The sequence below is a fragment of the Phaseolus vulgaris genome, chromosome 10 (genome assembly GCF_000499845.2).
Source record: "Phaseolus vulgaris cultivar G19833 chromosome 10, P. vulgaris v2.0, whole genome shotgun sequence".
Taxonomy (NCBI): Eukaryota; Viridiplantae; Streptophyta; class Magnoliopsida; order Fabales; family Fabaceae; genus Phaseolus; species Phaseolus vulgaris.
This window is the reverse complement of record NC_023750.2, coordinates 9,116,849-9,133,997: the sequence shown is the minus strand read 5'-3', so window position 1 is coordinate 9,133,997 and position 17,149 is coordinate 9,116,849. Positions and strand designations below refer to the sequence as shown.

The following is a 17,149-nucleotide window of genomic DNA, read 5'->3' as shown; positions in this document are numbered from 1 at the left end:
GTTACATTGCTTGAAGGAAGCCACTATATATAGTGGTTCTAGGAGACAACAATAATAAATACAATTAATGGTAATTAACCTCCCTTTGATGACAATTAATTGTAGTAAGAAACCTCCCAATTATGCCAAGAAAATGGAAAGGTGAGTCATAACCCACACTTTCCCTTTTTTCTTTACTTGCATTCGACTCGATATCTGTTGACTTTCTTTTCTTCGCAGCTATCATGGTAACCATTGCACCGAATGTTGGGAAAAACTACTTCAAAAAACATCGGAGGCAACGACATGAAGCTACCGAAGCGGTGTAGCCGCTATAAGTCATCGTACGGGAAATCGGCCAAATGGGCTCATTTGGATGCGACTTTGAATATCCGCCACGTTGGTTTGTGCCTCGTTAAAGTCCCTTCGATTGTTCATTACGTTCTATTAAGAACAATATCGACATTAGGTAGGACTTGAAGCCAAGTCCTCTCAGTTACCACCAGAGAAGTAGTAACCAATAAACCAGACAAATTCTTTTGTCATATTGCGATTTTTATTATACTTATTATTATTAATATAATTTATACTTATTATTATTATTAATAATAAAAATTATATTATTAATCTATACCTATATATAAAGGGGATTCCCCTCTTAACTGCTCTTAATTTTTTTCTCTATTTTATCCTTATATTAATATTTAATTTTATTATTGTATTATGGTCATTGTGTCATTTCTTATTCCTCTCTTAGCTGCTCTTAATTTTTTTCCCATTTTATCCTTATATTAATATTTAATTTTATTATTGTATTATGGTCATTGTGCCGTTTCTTATTTTTTCTACAATATTTGGTATACGTAGTGAGGCGGTTTTGAATTGAAAGAGAGGTGGAAAAGCGGTTTTGAATTGAAAAAGATGTGGAGGAACAGTTATGAATTGAAAAAGAGGTGGATGAACGGTTATGAATTGAAAGAGAGGTGGAGGAGTGGTTATAAATTGAAAGAGATAATTTATTTTGAAAATTAATTGCATAATGAGAGAGTGTCTGTTGTATGAGAGAGAAATAAATTTAATAAAATATTTGAAATAAATGGAGCAACCGTTTGAATTGAAAGAGATAATTTATTTTGAAAATTAATTGCATAATGAGAGGGGGTGTCTGTTTTATGAGAGAGAAATAAATATTAGGAAATGCGAGTAGTGACCAAACGTGAACAATTTGATTATTACTGAGCGGTTATCACTTTCTTCAGTAGTTTTCACCGTCACCATTTACATCCACTTTCTTACGAAGGAGTAGTTTTCACCAGTTACATCCACTCCCTTATAAGGAGTAGTTGAGCGGTTACCACTTTCTTCCACTTCCTTATAAGGAGTAGTTTTCACCCGTTACATCCAAAGAAAAAAAATGCTCATAAATTTTGACACATTTTGTACCCTCTTCCTTCACGCTCCATGTTCTTCCCCTACTCTCACCCATCTTAGTCCCTCTTCAATCACCACTGTACAACAACAACCACCATTGTTTCCTCCTTCTCGCACTTCCCAAAGCGTTAGAAGTAGAGACGTGTCTCATTGTTATAGGATTTGAACATTTTTGTTTCTATTGCTTTCTTAATTTTTTTTTATATTTTTGTATGAATCCTAAGCCCAGCTTTGCGGGCAAAGTTTTTATGTCTACTAGTGCTTTGATCTATTAGATATTACATAAGTTGGAAGTTTGGTAATTTGTATTTAGTTTATTATTTTATTTTTTTCAACTTCTTTGCCATGGAAGATGTGGATTCAATTGATATGGTGATAGATTCTACAACTTCCAACATACAACCATTTGCATTATGTTTTGACATTGTTTGCTGGTCCATTTTTTTTAAACCTTAATTTTAATCTTGATAACCTTACAAAGTTCAAGATTACACCCAAGTTAAATCAAAATTTAATATTCAAAAACAATAAAATGAAAATATAAAAAAATTAACATAAAATCTTAATAAAACTATTATCAATGGTGCATTTAGATAATTTACATATTTTCTCATATAATTTAATATTTATTAAAATTATATGAATATATAAATAGTAAAAATGAAAAATGCAGATACACAGGCACGTGAGTGCCTGTGTTCCCGCTAGTAATAATAATAATAATAATAAAAATTATATTAATAATAATAATAATTATTATTATATTAATAATAATAATAATTATAAAAATTATATTAATAATAATAATTATTATAAAAATTATATTAATAATAATAATTATTATAAAAATTATATTAATAATAATAATAATTATAAAAATTATATTAATAATAATAATAATTATAATAATTATATTAATAATAATGATAATTATAAAAATTATAATAATAATAATAATATAAATTATAATAATAATAATAATATAAATAATAATAATAATAATAATAATAATATAAATAATAATATAAATAATAATAATAATATAAATTATATTCATATTGTTAATATTATAAATTATATTCATATTATTAATATTATATTCATATTAATAATATTATTAATACTATTCATACTATTCATATTATTCATATTATTAATATTAATAATAATAATAAGTATAATAAAAATCATAATAATATTAAAAAATTTGTCTAGTGTAGTGGTTAGAATTTCATAATAATACCTGTTTACACGGATGCTTCTCATTTGCTCCAAAGCCTTACACTTATAAGGATTCGCCTCTATTCCTCGACTTGTGAGCATGAAGCCGAGGATTTTTCCTCCTTGAACTCCAAAGACGCTTTTGACAAGTTTAGCCTCATATCAAACTCTCAGAGTTGTCCAAAAATTTCTGCTAGGTCTAATGCGTGTTGTTCCAGTGTGGGCGATTTGACTATCATATCGTCCATGTATACTTCCAGGTTACATCCTATCTGGTCCCATAATATCCGGTCCATTAACCTTTGGTAAGTGGCCCCTGCGTTTTTCAAGCCAAAAGGCATGACTTCGTAATAGAAGTTTCCTTTGTCAGTTGTGAAGGCCGTCTTCGGTTTATCGGCCTCATACATCGGGATTTGCTTGTAACCCGAATATGCATAAAAAAAAGCTCATGATATTGTGTCTAGCTGCATAGTCAACCAGCCTGTCGATGCTTGGAAGCGGGTACGTGTCTTTCGGGCATGCCTTGTTTAGATCCTTATAATTTGTGCACATGCGCCATTGACCATTGTTTTTTCTTACCAACACTACATTTTCCAGCCACGTAGTGTATTGTATTTCTCGGATAACCCAACTTCTAACAATTTGCATACCTCCTTCTCCGGGACGAGTCTTCTTTCGTCTCCTAACCCTCTCCTCTTCTGGGATATCGGCATCGCCTCTCGGCAAACGGATAGCCTATGAGACATCACGTCTGGGTCGATTCCCGGCATATCCGCAGCTGTCCACGTGAAAAGATCATTATTTCGCGTCAAGACCTGTGTTATCCTCTACTTGTCCACCTCTTCCAAATTTGCATCGATCTTGGTATTTTGCCCGAACTCCCCCAGTTGCCACGGTAGAGTTTCGTCTCTCGGCTCCACTCGCGACTCATCGTTTGGTCCCGGGTCCAGGTCGTAGTTCCAGTTATCATATTCACTTCCCTCTTCTTCAGCTTATATCGCGGAGGGACCTTTAAACTGGCCGTGTAGTACTCTCGGGCCGTTTGTTGGTGCACCCTCACCCTTGTCACTCTTCCATCCTCGGCAAGGAACTTCGTTGTGAGATGCGGGGTCGACACGATGGCCCCTAACCGGTTCAGAGAGGGTCTTCCTAGCAACAAGTTATATGAAGTATCCATATAAACTATGAGGTACCTGACCTTAATTGTTTTGTGTTTTTCATCTTCTCCAAATTTCGTATAGAGGTCGACATATCCCTTTGTGTCAACTCGGTCGCTCGAGAAGCTGACGATCTGCTCGTTGAAAGGAATTATTTCCCTCGAGGATAGCCCCAACTTCTTGAAGGTTTTCCAGAAGAGGACGTCAATTGAACTTCCCTGATCGACCAAGGTTTTCTTGACTACGTATTTCGCCACATCAACCATTATTATCATGGGGTCATCTTGGTCTGGGTCAATCCCCTCAAAATCTTGGTTAGTAAAGGTAATGGGCAACATGGTCCACTTTCGTCCTATGAAGTTGACTGAGTGCAAGTTGCGCATGTGGCGCTTTCTGGATGAGTATGTTGTTCCCCCTCCGGCAAAGCCGCTAGCAATCGTGTTGATTACCCCTTTAGAGGGGGCACCCTGCTCCCTTTCCCTACTGGCTCATTGGTTGGGAGTTCTCGTTCTCGGGCGAGATTCTCTTCGTCTTCGTGGCTTTAGTACTGCATTTTGGCGAGTGCATCCTTCGTCTCTTGGCTTGTTGACGAATTGCTTTAAATTGCCAGCCTGGATAAGCTCTTCAATTTTGTCCTTTAGAGCCACACATTCTTCTGTGGTGTGACCGAAGTTCCTATGATATCGACATGAGGGTTTTGATCGACTTTAGGGGGTGTCGGTGTCCGCTTATACGGTGGTATAATATCAACATTCATGGCTTCTTCCAATATTTTTGCCCTCCTGTGGTCAGTGGAGTATAATGTGAGAACCTGAGAGGCTTCAAGTATTCCTTTAATCGTCTGGGCGGCTGCACTCCCCCATACGCTTCCTTTTCTGTCTTGCGGTTTTCAGTGACGTCCGTTAGTTTCGTCTTAAATTCCCGTATTTTCTCAAATTGCATGAACTTAGCAGCCCTCTATCTTAGTTCATCCATACTTGCCGCCAGTTTTTTGCAAAGATTATTTGAAAATGGACCCAACTTTAGGGAGGTTACCAGATGATGCAACACCACTTCTGAGCTCAGATTGCAAATATTGAGGGCCACCCTCCTAAATTGATCCATGAATGACCGAAGGGTCTAGCCCTTTCTTGCCTAATATTGACCAGAGCTAGAGAGGTGAGGTGATGAGGTTTGCTTGTGGTGAATTGGGCCGATAATTTGGCCATTAGGGTGTCGAAACAATCAATCGAGAGTGGTGGCAGTCGCGTGAACCAGCTCAATGTCGTTCCCTTCAAGAAGGTGGGGAAAATCCTACACCACAAGACATCATCAATTGTGTAGAGGCTTATTTGAGTCACATAGGTATCTATGTGTTCGTCTGGATCGAATTTTTCGTCGTACTTGTCAATCACCGGACCTTTCCACCCTGCTAGTAAGGACACTGCCATGATTGCCTCGGCGAAGGGATGCTTCCAGGACAACATGTCGCCCATTCCTCTGGAACCAACGTAGGCAGCTTGGTTCAGGCGTGAACCATTTTCCTCCATATGGGTTTGGTTACCGAACTAACCGTGATCGTCCATGTGTTTCGTGAACAGTTGGAGTATGTCCTAACTCCAATTTCTTCCTCATAAATTGATTTTCTTCAAAGTCTCTATTTCTTCTGTGTTCTTCCGTTTCATGTTCTCGAACTCCTTCTTCATCTCCAATATCAGGGCCATTGGGTCTATTGGCAGCTCTTCGTTGTCTCGTCGCTCGTTTCCCGTCATGCTTCTTGTGAACACCATGCGGTTTCTTCGGTAGGTTTTCTTTTGGTCCCATGGTGAGCGCTAAAATGTTCTTACAAGAGTATCTAGGACCGAATATTCCCTACAAACCCTTTAGGCCTTATCTTTTTGTCCGTCCTCACTCCACCTGCTCTTTTCCTTATATGAACTTTCGAGAAGCCCGAGTAGGCAAGGTGCCTGCTAAGAGGCTCTAACACTCCAGTTAGGTGAGGTTATTCTTAGTGATTATATCCAAAGTTCAAAGTGACATCCTTTTCACCGTAGGGGTTCCTTCTTATTTATAGCGTTCTAATGAGCCTGACCCTATTTAGATGGTTAATCCAAGCCCACTGCTAAACCTGCTTGGTAAGGTTTAATTAAGATTAACGTGCTTGCTAGGAATCTCACTCCTTATTATTTGTTTATATATATAGATATATGTTTATCAAAGAGTAATTTTTGATTAAGTTTTTAATCAATGATTATACAATGTAAGTAAGATTCATCTCTTTTAGTATTGTACAAAAGTTCACTCTTTATTATTTATATATATATATATATAAATATATGTTTATCAAAAAGAGTGAATTTTGATTAAGTTTTTAATCAATGATTATACAATGTAAGTAAGATTCATCTATCTCCTCTTACATGTTTTATATATGTTTGGTGGTCGATATCTTTGATATGTTTTGTCTGTGGATATTCTTTATATGTCTTATATATGTTTAGTTCTTGATATTCATTTTCAATTGGAGTATTTGTAAAAGGTGTAAATATATATTTTCATATGATGTTCGTCATTTTATTTATAAGAATAAGAATAAATTGAGTGTTTTTTTTTTCAGAATAAGAATAAATTGAGTTTTTTTCCTGTGAGCTAGTACAATTTTCGTAGTTAATATTATGATATTATGCATAATTTTATTTCTAATTCTTTATTAAGCTCGTCATTACGATATCAAGGTCAACTTTAAACATTTTAGTACTTCATATGTGAGGAGGTCTCGGTAACTTTTTCCTTCTGATTTTATAATTTATTAGATAAAAAATTTACCATTCCTTATTTTTATTTTTATATATTTCACTCCATTTGTTTAAAAATATTTATATCTTGAAAAATTAATTCAAAAGACTTTAACATCTCTTTTAAAGAAAAACATAGGTTTGTTTTTAAGAAATCAAATATAGAGTACTAACAAGTTTCACATTGATATTATTTTCAAAATTAAATTTTATTATCACACTCTCAATCTGTTCTCAAAATGAATTAATGTAATTTTATTAATTAAGTTTTTGTGATATAATAAATAATGAATTGATATTTGCAAATAGATAGAGCAGAAGAACCCTAAGATATTGTTTCCGCACGGGGTTTATCATCACACACTCAGTGAGTCTCATCTTTTCCTCTTCTTCTCATCATTTCTGCATTTTTTCTGTTCCTAGTTGTTGCTGCTATTTTTGGTGTTGTTGCTGCTGCTTTTGGTGTTGTTGCTGCTGTTTTCGGTGTTGTGTTGAGTGATAGAATAGATGATGGAGCCTTCACTCATACTCTCTCCACCTTCATCGTCCACCCCTTTACCTTTCTTCATCTCAAACGCACTTCCTTTCCATGCAAAACCCAATCTTTCCGTCAAACTCAATTGCACCCTCCAAAAGTCCCATTTTTGGGGAAGAAATTTGAGTTGGGTCCCATCACAATTGCCGCATGGGAGATCGAAATTTGATGCGATGAGGCCCATAATAACAGCGGCGGTGAAGAGAAGGAAAGAGCTTCCGTTTGACAACGTGATTCAGAGGGACAAGAAGCTGAAATTCGTTCTGAGGGTGAGGAGTATTCTGGTGGCTCAACCAGATAGGGTTATGTCGCTTAAGCAGCTTGGCAAGTTCAAAAGAGATTTGGGTCTTGATAAAAGGAGGAAACTTATTGCCATATTGAAGAAATTCCCAGCTGTGTTTCAGATTATGGAAGAAGGGGTTTACTCTCTTAAGTTCAAAATGACCCCTGAAGCTGAGAGACTCTATTTTGAGGAATTGAAGATTAGGAATGAGATGGAAGAGTTGGTGATTGTCAAGCTCAGGAAGTTGTTGATGATGTCTCTGGAAAAGCGGATTTTGTTGGAGAAAATTGCACATCTCAGGACTGATTTTGGTCTCCCGCAAGGATTTCGGGACACCATTTGTCATAGGTACCCTCAGTACTTCAAAGTGGTTGCCACTGAGCGTGGCCCTGCCTTGGAACTAACTCATTGGGACCCTGAGCTTGCAGTTTCAGCGGCTGAGCTATCGGCTGAGGATAATCGTATCAGGGAAATGGAGGAGCAGAATTTGATCATAGACAGACCTCTCAAGTTCCACAGGGTGAAGCTTCCTAAGGGTCTTAATCTTTCCAAGGGTGAGATGAGGAAGATCATGCAATTCAGAGACTTGCCTTATATGTCGCCTTACTCTGATTTCACAGGACTGAGGCCAGGGACAAGGGAGAAGGAAAAACATGCTTGTGCAGTTGTTCATGAGATTCTGAGTCTCACACTTGAGAAGCGGACGCTTGTTGATCACTTCACACACTTTCGCGAGGAGTTCAGATTCTCTCAGCAGCTGAGGGGGATGTTGATAAGGCATCCTGATATGTTTTATGTCTCTCTGAAAGGAGACAGGGATTCTGTGTTTCTCAGGGAAGCTTACCGGGACTCTCAGTTGGTGGACAAGGACCGATTGTTGCTTGTAAAGGAAAAGTTTCGTGTCCTGGTTAATGTTCCGCGATTCCCCAAGGGACCTGCTCGCAGGACGCTTGAAGATAGCTTGAGAGAAGGTGATGGCAGAGAAGATGAAAGTGATCAAGGGGAAGAAGCATGGTCAGAAGAAGTTGATAATTTGGTCAGTGACGAAGAATTTGAGGATGGTGATGATGGCTGGAGTGATGACGACGATGACAGTTTGCCACCAGATTTTGATGACGAAGCTGAAATATTGGAGATTGGACAAGGAAAGACAAATAAACAAGTTAAATACTCGAGACAGAATGATGAAGAGGTCCTTCTTCCTGTATTCTCTGACGGCCGTCCCAGAGAACAATGGTGATCTCCTCAAGAGCTTTCAAGCTTGGAGTTTTTCATACAAGAAAGCATCTGGCTTCAAATTTGATTTGTTCTTGCTGATTTGTGATGGGTGCTTTACACTACGCTTCTTGTATTCAACTTTATTTATTTAGACTTGTTTGATCCTCCTTTTAAAGGTGATCAGTATAGAAGGTTGAATTTCAATTGCGAGCTTTGCAGATTAGCTGATTATTTTGTAGTAACTATAATGCATTTCTTGGCCTTAGTTATGAAAAGTCCCTCCATGTATACTTAAGAATATTTTGTCAAAATACCTGAATCATTGATCCCTAAACATAATATTTCCCACTTTCCACCAGGCATATTTAACACCAGGAAAGATGCGTGTAATTGTAACAAAATTTGACACTGGAGAAACACAAAATATCTTGAAATGCATTACAAAAAACGAAGGCTAGAATCAAAGCAGTTCATGAAACCACATCTCTCACTATTAACTCCATTGGCTTATAATTAAAGATGTGGCTGTTCTTTAATTAATTATAGTGTGTTCACAAACTTTTGAGTGGTATTATATATCGGAAACAAAAACAATACTTTTAACAGATTAAAGTAAGCATAACTTCAAGCATACAGACATACGTTGTTATTGATGTCAATGGTGAATAACTCAGGTAAATAGCAACACACATTTGGTGAGAAAGTATGTGTTTTACTATTCAAGATGTTGTTGGGCTTTTGTATTTACATTGTATATACTAGTGCAGCCTTTTATGTTTTGGGTGGTTTATATTCGGTTAATAAGTTCTGATCGAGCTGAAAAATTACGTCAAATGGTGGCTCCTATAGAGTGCAACGTAAAGCTTCTTGGAGCAACTAGAATTGAGGACAAGCTGCAGGAGGGCGTACCAGAAGCCATTGAGTCCATTTGGCAAGCAGGAATCAAGGTCTGGGTTCTTACTGGTGATAAGCAAGAGACTGCAATTTCAATTGGTCTTTCTTGTAAACTTCTGAGTGGAGATATGAGTAGATAATTATAAATGGCACTTCAGAGGTTGAGTGCAGAAAGCTCTTGACTGATGCTATAACCAAGTATGGGTTGAAATTTTCAAATAGAGAATATCAGAATCTGAAGTGCAAAACTGATTCTAGACATGGTTCCCTGATATTTAAAATGATACAAAATCATTGGGCTTCTCAAGTGGAATGCAGGAAAGGAAGAAGGAACTACTGCACCATTGGCACTCAATTGATCAGTAACCCGTATAAACTGGTGGGCTTCACCGTTTTCACGGTGTAATCTATCCGGTCAAACCTTTTAATCCATTTTGAGTTCTGAAGGTTGTAAGAATGTTGTGTTCTGGGTTTTATTGGTGCTTTCACTTACACACAAACACTCTGCTTCATTTTCATCTCAATCAAATCTTAGTGCAATGAGTTTGAGGTTTCAACTTACTCAGTCACAGTCATAGACTCATAGCCACAGTCACCCCGTTCCCCCATTCCCAACCTTCATTCTAATCATCAGAAAAGATGAAAGTGATCAAGAGGAAGAAGAGTGGTGAGAAGAAGTTGATAATTTAATGAGTGAGAAAGGATTTGATGATGTTAATGATGACGACGATGACTGGAGTGATGAAGACAATGACAGTTTGCCACCAGATTTTGGTGAAGATGCTCAAATACTGGAGATGGACAAGGAAAGACAATTCAACAAGTTAAAGACTTGAGACAGAATGATGAAGAGGTCCTTGTTTCTGTATTCCCTGATGGCCTTCCAGAGAACAATGGTGATCTCCACAAGAGCTTTCAAGCTTGGAGTTTTCATACTAGAAAACATCTGGCATCAAATTTGATTTTGTACTGGCTGATTTGTGATGAGTGCTTTACACCACGCTTGCAGTATTCAACTTGTTCGATGATCCTTTTACTGATGATTTGTAAAGAAGATTGAATTTTAATTGTGAGTTCTGCAGATTAGAAAATTATTTTATAGTAACTAAAATGCATTTCTTGGCCTTAGTTAAAGGTCCCTCCTGAATACTTAAGCATACTTTTGTTCAAAATACCTGAATCAGTGATCCCTGAACATGGCAGTTTCAGCTTTCCACCAGGCATATTTAACACCATTTATTCATTAACTGCTCTTCCTGAATCCGTTCTTTAATTTCAGCAACAAGTCGGAAAGATTCTTGTAATTGTAATTGGTCTAAAAATCTCAGAGCTTGGACTTGTAAAAATTTCAACCCTGAACCAGAAGTTGGATTTATTTGCAAGGTTGATGAAAATAAATACTTAAAATATTATATCTGAATTTGAGGCTTCAGCTATCAGTAGAGAACTTGACCCCTGCAGAATTGGAAGATAGAGGAGTTGGTGCAGAACTATGTTGTGAATCCATAGTCAATCTCCTCAGTCATTTGGTTTTTGTAATAAGGAAATAAGTTTCTGCAGGTGAGTATATCCTCGAGGGAACCATAGTCTCATTGAAATAGACACTATTGCTTAATATGTTTTCCCCTTTAATATGTTTCTACCAATATAATAGTATTTCACATTTATCTCAGAAAGCATGATTATATAGTTGTAGTTGACACGAAACCATTGATCAATTATGATGAGGAAATTAATCACTTGCTGCTGCATACAGCCTAATTTAAAACTTTTAAATAGGAAATGTGAATTCTTGTTTGTTAGATTAAAATAAAAATTTTAAAAACAGATGGACTAAGTGATGTTGTGGACATGCACATAGAATAATCACATACTTTGGGTGTGAGGATTATGGAGTTGAAACATTAAAATCAAAGTAATTTATTTTCACAAAGCAAGCAAAAATTATTTTTAAATGAATTTTCGCAGAAACTTCATAAATCTATTTTACTTAGTATATTAAACTGATTTTCTTTGGGTGTTTTTACAGAAGACTTGGGGTGGGGGTCCTTACAGATTGAGTAGTCAAAGCAACAGAAAAGTATACAAAATTATGTCTCACAACAAAGTAACAGTATATTGTATACTAGGAGATACTAGGATGATGTCCCTTAAAAAATGATGATGTATATCGGTTAAGGTCATTTGGGTGCCTTGGAAAGAATGTTACTTGCGAAAAGGAAAGAAGAAAGAACAAAGAAAATTGATAAAAGTTGTTAAAGACAGTTTTCATGAACATTGGATTGGTCTACAATCATGTGATTAATGAAAACCAACATCCTTTAATAAGAACAAGTGTGTGGTTGGTTGGTGCTATTACTAAGGATTTTTTTTCTCTGTTCGAACCATATGACTTTAAACATCGACGTTGACTAATACATGAATGAGTTGCTAAGTCTTCTTTGCAGGTTCCTCTCGTTTTCTCATTTTCAATTAAAGTAAGACAATTCTAATGTTCAATTTCTCAATCTTTCTATAATATCTTCAACAGTACTATCTTGTACAGTTTAATCATTCAGAATTCCATCATGTTCAGCCTAAACTATTCACCTACTCACTTCGTGTTGGAATGCTTCTTCCTTTTTCACTTTAAATACTCACAAATTACACCCATAATAGACCATACCATAGCATGAGAAAATCCACTAATGGCATCTTCAACAACATTGTGTTTGGGTGTTCTGATTTCTCTGATATTGTTCCATAAGTTGCATGCTTCATCTTCCTTCTCTCTCTCCGTAGAGAAGTTGAATGAAGACGTGATAGTGTCATCACCCAAACCAACATTCACAGCAGGCTTTTACGCCGTCGGACACAACGCTTTCTGCTTCGCAATATGGTACACCAACTCACCCAACACCCTCGTTTGGATCGCCAACCGGGACCACCCCTTTAACGGAAAACGCTCCACCCTCTCCCTTCTCAAATCCGGCAACCTCGTTCTCACCGACGCCGCCCAGTTCCAAGTCTGGTCCACCGCCACCGCCACCACATCCAAACAAGTCCACTTACGTTTGCACGACTCCGGCAACCTCGTACTCCTCGAAGATTCCTCCAACAACACTGTTTTGTGGCAGAGCTTCGATTTCCCAACCGACACGCTTCTTCCAAATCAGCCTCTGAGAGGGAGCACCAACCTGGTTTCCTCCAGAAGCGGGAGCAACCACTCCTCCGGTTTCTACAAGCTCTTCTTCGACTTCGAGAATGTTCTACGCCTCATCTACCAGGGCCCTCGAGTTTCCAGCGTTTTCTGGCCTTACGCTTGGCTTCAGAGCAACAACTTCGGTAATGGCAACGGCAGATCTACTTTCAATGATAGCAGGGTTGCTTTGCTTGATGATTTGGGTGCCGTGCTTTCTTCCGACAACTTCACTTTCAGAACGATCGATTACGGGACGGTGCTTCAGCGGAGATTGACCCTGGATCATGACGGTAATGTGAGGGTGTACACCATGATAGATGGAGAAGAGAAGTGGGTGGTGTCAGGGCTGTTTCGGCAACAACCTTGTTTTATTCATGGCATTTGTGGACCCAACAGCTATTGCACCAATGACCCCACAATTGGAAGAAAGTGTTCCTGCCTTCCAGGTATTTCAAGCACAAATATTGTACCTGTTACTAGTTTTAGTACGATGCCAAGCAAAAATATTAAAACATGTTTGGTACCGTATGCTAGAATATTGCATAGAGAGAGACTTACCAAGTGCTTGTATATATGGATTTCCAATGCAGCACTTGTCTGCTTCTGTTTTGGTCAGGTTCGCGTGTTCATTGATGATTTTTGTTTATGCGATCAGGTCACAGATGGAATAATACTCAAGACTGGTCTCAAGGTTGCGAACCAAATTTCCAGTCAGGGTGCGGCAACACACCGCAAGAGTCTAACTTCTTGACCTTGCCTCAAACGGACTTTTACGGATACGACTATGGTCTCTATTCGAATCACACGTACCAACAATGTGTGGATGAGTGTTTAAGGTTGTGCGAATGCAAAGGGTTTCAGTTCAACTTTCCGAAGCAAGATGGGCTAGGTAGTCACTGCTACCTCAAGTGGCAGTTACTAAATGGGCATCGTTCAGCGGATTTCGACGGAGCATTCTTCCTGAGACTACCCCGTGACTTTGATGACATAGCAATTGTACGTAATGGCAATGGCATGGTATGTGGGGGGAGTAGTGCAGTAGAGGAAGTTCTAGCGAGACCATATACCAAAGAAAAAGGAAATGAGTTGGTGAAGTTCATGTTGTGGTTTGCGGTTGCCTTAGGTGGAATTGAGGTTGTGTGCATCTTTGTGGTGTGGTGTTTCTTGTTCAGGAAAAATACTGATAAAGAAGGCTATGTTGTTGCCGTGGAAACGGGGTTCAGAAAATTCAGTTACTCTGAACTGAAACAAGCCACCAAAGGTTTCAGAGATGAGATTGGAAGGGGTGGTGGTGGAACAGTGTATAAGGGTGTCTTGACAGATAATCTAGTGGTGGCAATAAAGCGTCTGCATGAAGTAGCAAACCAAGGAGAAAGCGAGTTTCTGGCTGAGGTAAGTATCATTGGAAGGCTTAACCACATGAATTTGATTGGCATGTTGGGGTATTGTGCAGAGGGAAAGCATAGGTTGTTGGTTTATGAGTACATGGAAAATGGTTCATTGGCTCACAACCTTTCATCAGCTTCAAATGCACTTGACTGGAGAAAAAGGTATAACATTGCTGTGGGAACAGCAAGAGGTCTGGCCTACTTGCATGAAGAATGCTTGGAGTGGATTTTGCATTGTGACATCAAGCCTCAAAACATACTTCTTGACTCTGATTATAAACCTAAAGTAGGGGATTTTGGGTTGTCTAAGCTACTTAACCGGAACAATCTTAAGAATTCAAGCTTCTCAAGGATAAGAGGAACAAGAGGTTACATGGCACCTGAATGGGTTTTCAACTTGCCAATCACTTCCAAGGTTGATGTGTACAGCTATGGCATTGTTCTCTTGGAGATGATCACTGGAAGGAGCCCAACAACAGGTGTCCAATTCACAGAGTTAGAATCAGAGTCAGGTCATAATGAGAGATTGGTGACATGGGTGAGGGAGAAAAAGAGGAAAGGATCAGAAGTGGGACCATCTTGGGTGGATGAGATCGTTGACCCTGCTTTGGGATCAAACTATGACATGAATGAAATGGAGATATTGGCAACGGTGGCTCTGGAATGTGTAGAGGAAGAGAAAAACGTGAGACCCAACATGAGCCAAGTTGCTGAGAGGCTCCAAAATCATGACCATGATTCAAGATAGTTTGAACAAAGAAGGGTCTTACGGTTGTCACTTCCTTTGTTTTTGTTTTGTTTGTCATAAATTGCATGTGCTTGTGGTTCTTCTTCAATCTGTTCTGCAGTTCAATGCAGTTGTTATATATTTCTGTTGGTTATATAAAATATATACAAATGGCTGAAAAAAATAGAGGATATATTTTTCAGAAGACGTTTCTTTTATTCAATTGTGAAATGTAAATTTATACTTTAAACTTTGATGAGGTGAAAAAAAGTACACAAAATCAAAAGCTAATTAAAATAACAAATTCTTAAAAATCAAATATGTACCGATCAGTCCATCGACTCCGGAGAAGACCTCAGACATCGGACATCGGTATCAGATAGTAAAGATGGGCCCCAGAAATCATATCAGTTATCAGATGAAACACTCAGATATAGGAAAACCTAAGTCATGAGGAATCCATGCATGTGGGGTGTATGACGCATCCCGGCGCGACACAAGTAAAAAACCCTTGGAGGCGCTAAGGCCCATTAGGGTTAAGGTTTCCAAGGGTAGCCTGCATGCATGGCACGTGAATACTTAGGGCACCCGTAGAACAGATGGCCCCGCAACATTGAGACATGAGTTGGTACCTTGGCGGCCATTCTATTAGTCGTTGCACCCTAGTAAAGGGAAGTCCTATGTGCCAGATTATGCTAAGATTGTGTAATAGCGGCGCATGGACATTCTCCAAGGAACCCTAGACATGGGTAACAGAACTAAGGTAAACCTTAGTTTCAACCTATATAAAGGGCACTAAGAACCCTAGCAAGGTACACCTTTTCTAAGACTGAAACTACTTTATACACTTACTGTTTCTTTGCCCTAGTATTGACTTGAGCGTCGAAGTGCAAACGGTCATCTAGGCGCCCTTTGTCTTTGCAGGTGAGAGATTCTTCAACCAAGGAAGTTTGATTCTCAGACGGAGATAGGCGGGCCAAAGCTAGCCGTTCAAGTCAACCGGCAAGCAAGTCAACCGACGAGAACATTTGACGCCCACCGTGGGGCTCGATAAAACAAGGTCCCACTCGCAATCTTGTTAAGAGTTTACCAACAATATGAGGACTACGAGGCAAGGATCTGCTACGCCCCCGGGAGGGGACAACGTCACCATGCAACAACTCATGGAGACTATGCGCGCCCTCCAGGAGGCGGTAGCAGCGTCTAGGGTTGACATAGCTGCGTCACAGGCAGACAACGAAGAGTTGCGCATAACCAATGAGGAACTGCACAGGAGTTTGCAACATGCAGGGGAGCGCGCGGTGGATGAGCGTGCCCCATCCATACCATTTAGGGCACGCCCGATGCCGTTCTCTCAGGAGATTATGGATATTGTGTTACCAACCACGTCTTTGGGCCCGAAAGTCACCTTCACGGGTGTAGAGGACCCAAAGGCTCACCTCACAACATTCCACACCCAGATGATGCTTACAGAAGGATCTGATACTGTGTACTGCAAGTTGTTGATGAGCACATTGGCAGGCGAGCGTAGGAATGGTTCGTCAATCTCCTTGACGGACACATTACTACCTTTGACCAATTTGCAAGGCTGTTCAGAGAGCAGTACCTTATCAATAGGGCTCCCCCTCGAATCTCTGACGATGTCTTTGACATAAAACAGTACCAGGGAGAGTCCTTGAAAGAGTTCTTGAACAGGTTTGGAGTCCAGGTGGTGAGGCTAAAACCCACGGATGAGGCCATGACGGTGCACGCCTTCACCAAAGGAATGCTACCAGGGCCCTTCAGTGAATCGCTGCTTAGATATTACCCGAAGACGTTCTGCGGGATCAGGCGTCGAGCTATGGTGCACATTGCCGTGGAAGATCGAGTCACAGAGAAACGCGACAGCGTCGGTCCTGTCCGACCTTGAGCAACAGGTCGACCTCAACCCATGAGGGTGCATGAAGCGACAATAGAGAAGAAAAGCTCAGGAAAGTAACGACCTTACGAGAAGCCCCAGATTAGAGCACACACACGGGGAGACCCACCCCCCAAGCACAATTTTCTTGTAGAGCTCAAGGAGCTGATCGTTATTCCTAACATAGCGGCAAGACTGAAGATGCCCCCAAAGACCGACAAAAAGATGGAGCCCAACAAGAATGCTTGGTGCAAATTCCACCAAGCATATGACCACCCCATACGCAACTGCTTGTCACTGGGATACCAATTGGACGAGCTAGTGAAAAGCGACTTCTTGAAGGACTACCTCCTAGAGCCGCAGGGGGATCAGGCGTTAGCAGCCACAAGAGTAGATCAGGGGCACGAGGTGCCCATTCATGGTGAGATCAACACCATCTCTGGAGGGTTCTCAGTAGGAGGATG

At 39.3% G+C, this 17,149-nt stretch overlaps 2 protein-coding genes across 2 annotated transcripts; both read left to right on the top strand.

Annotated features, from left to right (window-relative positions):
* The first annotated feature begins 6,871 nt into the window (after positions 1 to 6,871).
* LOC137818559 (protein WHAT'S THIS FACTOR 1 homolog, chloroplastic) lies at positions 6,872 to 8,802 on the top strand. The gene has a single exon (XM_068622058.1). The coding sequence runs from the start codon at positions 7,070 to 7,072 to the stop codon at positions 8,618 to 8,620; it is 1,551 nt and encodes a 516-aa protein (XP_068478159.1). The 5' UTR covers positions 6,872 to 7,069; the 3' UTR covers positions 8,621 to 8,802.
* A 3,254-nt stretch (positions 8,803 to 12,056) lies between these two features.
* Positions 12,057 to 14,993, top strand: LOC137819438 (putative receptor protein kinase ZmPK1). The gene is made up of 2 exons (XM_068623293.1): positions 12,057 to 13,119; positions 13,329 to 14,993. The coding sequence occupies exons 1-2, from the start codon at positions 12,180 to 12,182 to the stop codon at positions 14,807 to 14,809; spliced, it is 2,421 nt and encodes an 806-aa protein (XP_068479394.1). The 5' UTR covers positions 12,057 to 12,179; the 3' UTR covers positions 14,810 to 14,993.
* The last annotated feature ends 2,156 nt before the right edge of the window (positions 14,994 to 17,149 follow it).

Excerpts from the sequence above, each read along its gene's own strand:
- LOC137818559 (XM_068622058.1), top strand. The coding sequence starts at position 7,070 with ATGATGGAGCCTTCACTCATACTCTCTCCACCTTCATCGTCCACCCCT.
- LOC137819438 (XM_068623293.1), top strand. The coding sequence starts at position 12,180 with ATGGCATCTTCAACAACATTGTGTTTGGGTGTTCTGATTTCTCTGATA. Across the intron at positions 13,120-13,328 it reads AAAGTGTTCCTGCCTTCCAG|GTCACAGATGGAATAATACT; the intron begins GTATTTCAAGCA and ends TTATGCGATCAG.